This window comes from Littorina saxatilis, linkage group LG6, assembly GCF_037325665.1.
Source record: "Littorina saxatilis isolate snail1 linkage group LG6, US_GU_Lsax_2.0, whole genome shotgun sequence".
Classification (NCBI taxonomy): domain Eukaryota; kingdom Metazoa; phylum Mollusca; class Gastropoda; order Littorinimorpha; family Littorinidae; genus Littorina; species Littorina saxatilis.
The window spans coordinates 41,155,076-41,165,401 of record NC_090250.1 but is presented as its reverse complement, the minus strand read 5'-3'; the positions used below and the strand labels follow the sequence as shown (position 1 = coordinate 41,165,401).

Here is a 10,326-nt window from a genome sequence, read left to right as displayed (position 1 = left end):
AATGGGGTATAGACTGATACACCGAAAAAACCCTGCTTTTACGGTTCAATGCGCAAAACATCCACGTGGTACATCATGCGCACCAACCTTTTTCTTTCCGTTTATGGGCTTTAACCGATATTTTATCATCGGAAAGTAAGTTTTCCTCGAGGAGATTTTACTTGATCTATCTGACCGATATAATTCGATGATTGGCCTTCGATTCAAGTCATCCTTGAACTCTGTTAATTTGTTTAATCAAGCAATGATAACAAGTATTTATATTTGTGCGTGCAAAGTTAACGATTACTATCTAACTTTTATTGATGACATCTATTTACAAAGTCGGTCACGAAGTTTAAAAGGTGAACAGTTTTATGCGTACGCGCGCGCGCACACACACACACACGCGCGCGCACACACACACACATACACATACGTACACACGCACATACACACATGAGAGAGAGAGAGAGAGAGAGAGAGAGAGAGAGAGCGAGAGAGAGAGAGAGAGAGAGAGAGAGAGAGAGAGAGAGAAAAAGAGACTCACTTCAAAAACCCAAAACACAGTCCATACAGAAAATATTACAAAGCAGAAAGAACACTAAATAAAACATTCAAACAACAGGTGCTTAATTTTCTTTAACCATGACATCAACACCCCTTTACCTCTCCATCCATCCACCCCTCCACCCCCCCCCCCCCCCCCCCCCCCCCGCTTAAAAAAAATGGTGTGAAAAGATGTGACTCATACTTATTAAGCTTGCAATTGTCTGTTCCAATCTATATCTATAGGTACAAATCAAAACTTTACTTAATGTAAATTGACCTACAAGAAAAGAACAACAAGAACGCTGCGGCGTGATTAACCATTCAGAAATCGGAGAAGAAAAACAAGCACATGGCCACAAAAATGTCTACACCAATTTGCACAAAAATTCGTTTGTTAGTTTTTGAGAAATGCTTTGTACAGATAGACACACACACACATACCTAGGGAGACAAACCTCACCCTCAGCCCTCGTTTAATTATTCAGTCAGTAATTGACGGAAGGTCAAAACAAAATACCCGTGTGACCTGGAATAATAGGCTGTGAAAGGTGGATGCAGCGCCTATAGGCTGTTGATCTACTGGCCAATGTGAATGCGTGATATACCTTGTATTGTGTAAAAAATTCCATCTCACACGGCATTATTAATAGGTAACATGCGCCTTGAGTCGCCTTGTGTGGTGAGATACGTGCGCGATATACATCCTCGTAAATAAATAAAAAATAAAAGGGGGAAACAGTCAACCGAAGAGGTACACACTGTGAACTTGAGCAATTCAGAACATGAATTAGGCCTTAAAAAAAAAAATAGGTGTGGTTACGGTAACCCGACCTACCCTATTTTTAGGGGCCGACCCTATAACTTTTTATTACATTTGTCAAAAAAAACCCACAAAAAACAAGAAAACGAGTACAGAAAACGCAATGAAAGCGAAAGCGCTCGAGTCGCACACTTATTTCCCTGTCAAGTAGGTTTAATTTGTACACATTAGAAAAAAAAGTTAAAAAAAAAAAAGTGATTGCCTACCTTCCTACCCTATTTTTTTTGGCTATGTTACCGTAACCACACCTATTTTTTTTGGGCCTTATACGTTTACAAACAAAAACAATCGTCAAAACGTTCTGCAGACCTCAAACAATAACAATAGGTTCTATAATTCGTGATAGTTTGGTCGATTAATAGTTTGTTTGTTTGTTTGTTTGCTTAACGCCCAGCCGATCACGAAGGGCCATATCAGGGCGGTGCTGCTTTGACATTTAACGTGCGCCACACACAAGACAGAAGTCGCAGCACAGGCTTCATGTCTCACCCAGTCACATTATTCTGACACCGGACCAACCAGTCCTAGCACTAACCCCATAATGCCAGACGCCAGGCGGAGCAGCCACTAGATTGCCAATTTTAAAGTCTTAGGTATGACCCGGCCGGGGTTCGAACCCACGACTCCCGATCACGGGGCGGACGCCTTACCACTAGGCCAACCGTGCCGGTTTGATTAATAGTCACATTGCCTATACACTACCGGTTTTAATTCTATTACTGCAATGACAAGATAGGAATGTGGTACATACAAAGACCGCTTGTGTTTAGCAATCAAAGTGGCTGCTTGTGTTTAGCAATCAAAGTGGCTGCTTGTGTTTAGCAATCAAAGTGGCTGCTTGTGTTTAGCAATCAAAGTGGCTGCTTGTGTTTAGCAATCAAAGTGGCTGCTTGTGAGACATACAATGTTAAAGTAAAACAAAACAACAACAACAAAACACAACTTTATTGTCAAGAAAAAGACATCAACATTCGAATGTCAAATGTATTGTATATTGTATTTCTTACAAGTACACGGACAGGAAAAAACAACATCAACAAAACAACAAAGTGAGGCCAGTGATTCACCAAGCTCCTCACAGTCACAGTGACGTCACAAAGGACAAAAGTGTTCTCAACTCATTGCAGTGACATCACACATTGCACCAGAGATCCAAGCGCGTCACCGTGACGTTATTTCTCACGTTCACGGTTGTGACGTCAGAAGCGGGCAGCTCAGGATGTTGAGGAAAGGTGGCACGAATAATGTCATCCACATAAATCTGAAATGTGAACAGAAACTGAATATGCAATCTGAATGTCAAAGAGACCTTCATAACCCTGTAAATCAACATCGAAATCACATCCAGAAATCCACCTTAGTTAGCTGTAACGTGTAACAACTCGGTACAAGTACAATTCTATTTGAATCCATATCATGAGTCAGAATCTTGTCCATTTGTTGTGGACACGGAAGTTGTTGTTCCAACTAGTTTACAACATTGCCAAGGCCGAAAATAATATTTCTTAGCTAGCTTTGTCTTACTCGTTCTGACTTTTTGTGTGTCTGTAGGCCGTGCTTAAACCGAGTCTGAAGTCGACTTTGCGAAGTTTTGTTTTTTACCAGAAAAGCTTATAGCTACGGCGATGTACTTCCTATCTCCAACTCTCCCACTTCCCTTTTGATAATGCAATCATGACAAAAGTCACATGTGATGTTTGTAAGTGGCATCCAAGAAAAAAGGAAAGAACACACCAAGGATGTTGATGGGATTATTTTCTGCGAATTTGCTGAAATTGCTGGACACTCACCTCAAAAGTAGCGTTGTTGGTCGCTTTGACCCCGAGGCGAAAGAGCTGACCGACGGTGAAGGGGAAGTCATCATAGCCTTGACCCCCTGTGAAACTTCCGTTAATTAGCCTGTAGCCCAGGTAGATGGTGTTGTTGAAGACGGCCGAGTCAAACCGGAAACGGAAGTCAGCATGGAGGGGCTGGGACCCGGATGCTGTCATTAGTTCCACTGTAAATCTGTGACAAACGGAATTAATGAATTGCTTTAATATCGATACTTTGTTTGCTTGTTTCAGCGTTCTGGCTTTGTGTGTGTGTGTGTGTGTGTGTGTGTGTCTGTGTGTGTCTGTGTGTGTCTGTGTATTCCAGTATGTGTGTGTTCCAGTGTGTGTTTGTGTGTGTGTTGTCAACACATGTGCTGTACAAAAATAGATACACACAGACACATATTTTACGATCTGATTCTTACCTTTCATTTGAAGTAGGTATTCCCTCCACACACACCGACCAACCGCTTTTAACGGGAAACGGAAGCCCGACAGGAAACATCGACATTGGCTGAAACACACACGCTTAAACATGTCAGACAAACCATGACCACAACAAACAAACAGACAAAAACAACAACAACAACAACAACAACAACAACAACAACAACAACAACAACAACAACAACAGAAAGGCAAGCTCATCCAAACTTTGTGTGTGTATTTGGTATATCTTCTTGTCCTTGGAGAATTCCCTCAAGCAAATTCGAGCTGCTTTCAATTCCCTGGGGATTGCGCGCAGAGACGGAATCGCGTTATTCATTTTTTTCCCTGCGTGCCTGTTTTCGTGTTTTCCAAGTCCTGAGACCAAATTTCATAGCATTGGAATTATAGAGTAAATGAAATAAATGGATCTATCGAAGCCTCTACGCGGGACTAGAGCATCCCTCCATTTGGATACGTACCAAAGATCTACAGCTTCGGGGCTTTTCGCACAAAGTGAGGAATGTTTTCGAAAATAATGCGACAACTGATACCAGTGTCAACCTAGGAAAATAATTCAGATTTAAAAAAAAATTAAACAGTGTTTTTTTTTATTCAACAATTAATTGCTAACATATATAATGAGCATATTAAGAATCAACAACCAGCTATACTGCTTATAGTGGTGATCCTAAAACAGCAAAAAATGTCAACTTTGCTCAGAAAGCAGCCACGTTGTCCATTTGTGTCCAAGTGAGCAGGTGCTCTTGTCCCATGCAAAGGTCTGACTGGATCTTGGGTTGTTGGCATGATGTGTGTGTTTTTGTTTGCTTAACGCCCAGCCGACCACGAAGGGCCATATCAGGGCGGTGCTGCTTTGACATATAACGTGCGCCACACACAAGACAGAAGTCGCAGCACAGGCTTCATGTCTCACCCAGTCACATTATTCTGACACCGGACCAACCAGTCCTAGCACTAACCCCATAATGCCAGACGCCAGGCGGAGCGGCCACTAGATTGCCAATTTTAAAGTCTTAGGTATGACCCGGCCGGGGTTCGAACCCACGACCTCCCGATCACGTGGCGGACGCCTTACCACTAGGCCAACCGTGTTGGCATGATACGAGGTATGATCCAAACAAAATGATCAAACTGCGATTATACAAGTGTCAGGCCACTGATCATAAAAAGTAATATATCATTTGAAAGGCCAAACATTTAACTGGTATACCTCCAAAAGATAACGTCATTTGGTTACTACGTCATAAATGACGAGGTTTTAAAATACGTCACTTTTAGGTTGTGCTTCAAAACGGGGTCTTTTGTCAAGCACCATGAAAATCTTCACTTCCTATTGGAGTGTAGCTGGGTAATGGTACAACGAAAGAATGTATCTTTAAAGACATTTTCAGTGCAGAAAGGAGGCATATAATTATATAGTAAATCGATAGCTGTGTAAATCTGTATCGATACTGATTCACTGCCCCAGAGACACTTTCTCCACTTTTACATTCGTTCCAAAACCCTGACATAAAATCGAAAATGCAATACTAAAAATTATTTAAAACGAATTAAACTGCAAGAAATGTCTTTATTTGTGTTTAAAGTAATCAGGTTTGGTCCTCCTGCCCTGCTTTGCCAACTTTGGTTGACGGCAGAATCTTGCAGCAAAATGTTTAATATTTATAAAAAAATAAAAAAAAATAAAAAAAACAAAGAGACTGCCAACGTTCCAGAATTCAGAATAAAAAACAAGAAAGGTAAGTTTTTGGCACGCTGTTATTGACAAACTTACGTTACCGTCACGAATATATCAATATTTGTTTGTCTGTTCACTTAAAAGGGTTGATATATTTGTGACTGTAACGTAATTTTGTCAATAACAACGTTCCAACAACTTACCTTTCTTGGGTTTTTTATTTTAATATTTGTAAAGAATAGGACAAAGAGCAGTTTTGGGCAAGAAATAAAGTAGAGTCATAGATCTGTCTTTCATTCTGTAATCAAAGCTTTCCCTGACGACCATCCAAGGAACTATAATTATGGGTCATTCTCAGATTACTGTCCCAGAGCGGGGTGACCTACTTCATGAAAGGTTTACAACCATCATTTTCCATCAAATCAACTACATGCTGTATCTGTATTGTGTCTCAAGAAATACATTTATATGTTTTTTCAAACCAAATTTGACTACTTTTTCATTGCAAATTTGTTTGACATTTTAGTTTGCTAACATTCGGCTGATTGAAAGCCGCCATTTTGTGACATTCCTCTCTTGACGAAAAATAGACGTTCATCTCCAGTAAACTAAGAGTGAAGAGTGCAAACAAAGTGTACAGGTGCAAAGAGATTATGTGCATGTTTATCACGACCACAATATCCGTCTTAAAAACAATTCGTTGTTTACGCAAAAATGGTACTTTCTTTCTTTCTTTATTTGGTGTTTAACGTCGTTTTCAACCATTCAAGGTTATATCGCGACGGGGAAAGGGGGGAGATGGGATAGGGGAAAGGGGGGAGATGGGATAGAGCCACTTGTTAATTGTTTCTTGTTCACAAAAGCACTAATCAAAAAATTGCTCCAGGGGCTTGCAACGTAGTACAATATATGACCTCACTGGGAGAATGCAAGTTTCCAGTACAAAGGACTTAACATTTCTTACATACTGCTTGACTAAAATCTTTACAAACATCGACTATATTCTATACAAGAAACACTTAACAAGGGTAAAAGGAGAAACAGAACCGTTAGTCGCCTCTTACGACATGCTGGGTAGCATCGGGTAAATTCTTTCTCGTCCCAACCAATATGGGACTCCCCCTAACCCGCGGGGGGTGCAAAAATGGTAGTCGTTATGGAATTAAAGGTGAATTATATAGGGGGAAAACTGCTTGGTGAATTATTCCAACAGAAAGCAGCAAAGCTGTAGATATTTGGTGTGTGTCCAACTGGGAGGATGCTCTTACTCCATGGGACGAGGTGCACGAGAAAGTTACCAACCGGGTGGAAGCCAGCCGCGGTGTTGGATTGGTTGTTCTGCATTTGTCGTAAAAGTGTTACCATCTGCCGCCTTACTTTTGCCATATCGCGCCATATCTGACTTGTTTAGCAAATGACACACTTTATTGACCCAAACAAATGTGTGTTTTTTCAAAAGCGACCTCTCTCTGGGAAGGTAAGCTGTGCTCGAGTCACGTAGTGCACGTGAAGACCGTGAACATCAACTCACGGAGAGCTGAATGGAAACATACATACATAAGAGCTTACTTGTGATTTCAGCTTTGTTAAATCATGGAAACACAGAAATTCTTTGGTCTTACCGGGTCCTTCCAGACATACTGTATGCATCCTCCTTCCCACTCCCATGATCCGTCGGCATTACACTGTACGAAGACGTCATTGGTAGTGTTGATGAAGTCGTCATAGCACGTCACTTTGCCTCTTAGTGACGTCAGAGTGTGCGCCCAATTGACGCTGCCGTTCAAAGTCGGTGCTGTTTCTACGCTGCAGTCTGGTTCTAAAGCGTAGGTGAAAGGGGACAACAGAAACAAGAAGGGTTATATGCCTTGCAGTCAATGTAATGTGTTTTCAACTAAAAGGTGCACAACAGACGTGCACACACACACACACACACACACACACACACACACACACACACACACCAGGGGCGGATCAGTTGCTTTGTAAGGGGGGGGGCACTTTGAATCGAAAGTGAATGTGATGGGCGCGAAGCGCCCGAATTTGCTAGGGGGGTCCGGGGGCATGCCCCCCCGGAAAATGTTTTTGCCCAAAGAAGCAAAATGGTGCCATCTGGTGCCATTTGAACTTAGAAATGGTCATAGAATCAGCATAGAAAAATCTTTTTTTTTTCTTCTTCTTTTTTATATTTAGTCAAGTTTTGACTAAATATTTTAACATCGAGGGGGAATCGAAACGAGGGTCGTGGTGTATGTGCGTGTGTCTGTGTGTCTGTGTGTGTGTGTAGAGCGATTCAGACTAAACTACTGGACCGATCTTTATGAAATTTGACATGAGAGTTCCTGGGTATGAAATCCCCGAACGTTTTTTTCATTTTTTGGATAAATGTCTTTGATGACGTCATATCCGGCTTTTCGTGAAAGTTGAGGCGGCACTGTCACGCCCTCATTTTTCAACCAAATTGGTTGAAATGTTGGTCAAGTACTCTTCGACGAAGCCCGGGGTTCGGTATTGCATTTCAGCTTGGTGGCTTAAAAATTAATTAATGACTTTGGTCATTAAAAATCGGAAAATTGTAAAAAAAAAATTAAAATTTATAAAACGATCCAAATTTACGTTTATCTTATTTTCCATCATTTGCTGATTCCAAAAACATATAAATATGTTATATTCGGATTAAAAACAAGCTCTGAAAATTAAATATATAAAAATTATTATCAAATTTTTTTTTTCGAAATCAATTTAAAAACACTTTCACCTTATTCCTTGTCGGTTCCTGATTCCAAAAATATATAGATATGATATGTTTGGATTAAAAACACGCTCAGAAAGTTAAAACGAAGAGAGGTACAGAAAAGCGTGCTATGCAGCATAGCGTAACCACTACCCCGCTCTTCTTGTCAATTTCACTGCCTATGCCGTGAGCGGTGGACCACGAGTATACGGTCTTGCTGCGTTGCATTGCGTTCAGTTTCATTCTGTGAGTTCGACAGCTACTTGACTAAATATTGTATTTTCGCCTTACGCGACTTGTTTTTTTGTTTGGGGGGGGGGGCGCACGTGCCCCCTGTGCCCCCCCCCCCTCGTCCGCCCCTGCACACACACACACACACACACACACACACTCTCTCTCTCTCTCTCAAACACACTCACATATATACACACGCACGCAGGCACGAACGCTGTGTTAAAATACACCTGCCCCAGGTGTGCAGCGTGAGTGATGTCTTGCCTGTGTTAACACACCTGTCCCAGGTGGGCAGTGTGTGTGGTGTCTTACCTGTGTTAACACACCTGTCCCAGCTGTGCAGTGTATTGGTGTCTTACCTGTGTTAACATACACCTGTCCCAGGCTTGCAGTGTATTAGTGCCTTGCCTGTTTTAACATACACCTGTCCCAGGCTTGCAGTGTGTTAGTGCCTTACCTGTTTTAACATACACATGCCCGAGGTGTGCAGTGTGTTGGTGTCTTACCTGTGTTGACATACACCAGTCCCAGGTGTGCAGTGTTAGCAGTGTTGTCCAGAGCAGGCTGCAGGTAGCAGGTGCGAGAGGAGACGTTGAAGACAAAGGAGGTGCAGTGACTGTACTTGTTACACTCCCTGATACACTCCACCTTAGACCTCCCCCGCGCCCACACCTCGTAACCGCTGACAACATCATCTGGGGATGTCACCCTACGCCAAGAAGAGCCTTTCACGTGACCATTTATTTCGATCCCATTGGTCAGTACGGGCAGACAATAAACCAAGTAAAACAGACAACTAAATTTGACTTCCATTACTTATGTACTGTGGTCAAGATTTCAAGATTTTTCGTTCAATTTTTACAATGTGAAGTTGACCATTATCCCCAATTTAAATCCTTTTATGTTCTGAAGACCACGCAGGTGATTTGAGAAGTTACTCTTTCTTCGAAGACCAACCCGAACTGTACTAGTTTCAAGTGACTTAGACAAACAAGTGCAGCTTTTGTGGCGATTCGTCCGCGATTATTCCTTCTCTTGCCCTAGTTTCTTCCGATGTTGATTCATTTGAAGGAAGAAAAAATACCCGCTTTGCTTTTAATAATCACATTTCTTTCGAATTAATTTTTCTTTCTCGCTCACTTCAATCTTTCATACGAACTATGTCCCTATGGTAAAGAGACTGTCACCCATCGAGAAAAAAAAGAACCTCTCTGGCAGTTTTGCACTTGGTTTCACGAAGAGCCAGATAAATAAATCCTCTGTATTAACCTTTACGGCAAACACGCAACCTTCGTGCAGAGTTCAGTCCAGTAAAAGTGTCGGTGGTGTGCACCGGAAGTGGTTTGTGACAGCACTTCCGATGACGTGATACGCGCATTGAAGTCGTGAGGGTATTTAGCAGACGGTCCTTTCTGGTGCGCGAGATTGGACAACATATTTGCTGGTGCTGGGGACGAAAGAAAAACGGAATCGAAGTTGGAGTGGTGGCGGATGGAAGGGGGGGGGGGGGGGGTATTCAGCTCTGTCTGTCTCTACATTTCTTAAATGTTTTTGTTTTGCTCGAGTTGTTGTTGCTCTGTGTGTGTGTGTGTGTGTGTGTGTGTGTGTGTGTGTGTGTGTGTGTGTTGCATAGGAATCACTGAAGTAAACAGCTCATGGCGTAACCAGATCAGAGCACTCTGAAAAATAACCGGGCTATGTGTATTGACGTGGGAGTGGGGGGGGGGGAGGGGGCGCGCACTGTCGCCTGGATGGCTGGTCTGTATCTTGGTCGGTTGGTTGGTGCGTCTGTTCGTTTGCTTCATGGTTTGCCAATCTCATCATGTGATCTTTCATCTCTGTTTCTGTGTCTTTCTCCTCACATTTTATGTTTCTAATCCTATCAGTGCTTCGTCATTAGAGCGGGCGGTTTGAGCGCGCCTTTGTGCTTCGTAGTTTTCGTTATTGGTTATAGAATAGAGTGCAATGTATTGGTTTTTATCTTTCACCACCTTCCTGCATATCACGTGTGTGTGTGTGTGTGTGTGTGTGTGTGTGTGTGTGTGTAATCACAATCATTTGAAAT

The 10,326-nt window shown here is 42.1% G+C and overlaps 1 protein-coding gene across 1 annotated transcript; it reads right to left on the bottom strand.

The window, feature by feature from the left end:
* Positions 1-707: 707 nt before the first annotated feature.
* LOC138969224 (uncharacterized) lies at positions 708-8,942 on the bottom strand (the record flags this gene model as incomplete). Its single annotated transcript, XM_070341971.1, is given in 5 exon segments — positions 708-2,612; positions 3,142-3,358; positions 3,591-3,679; positions 6,916-7,112; positions 8,768-8,942. Coding segments are annotated over 5 exon segments (807 nt in total), but the record flags the coding sequence as incomplete, so codon positions are not given.
* Between the last annotated feature and the right edge of the window lie 1,384 nt (positions 8,943-10,326).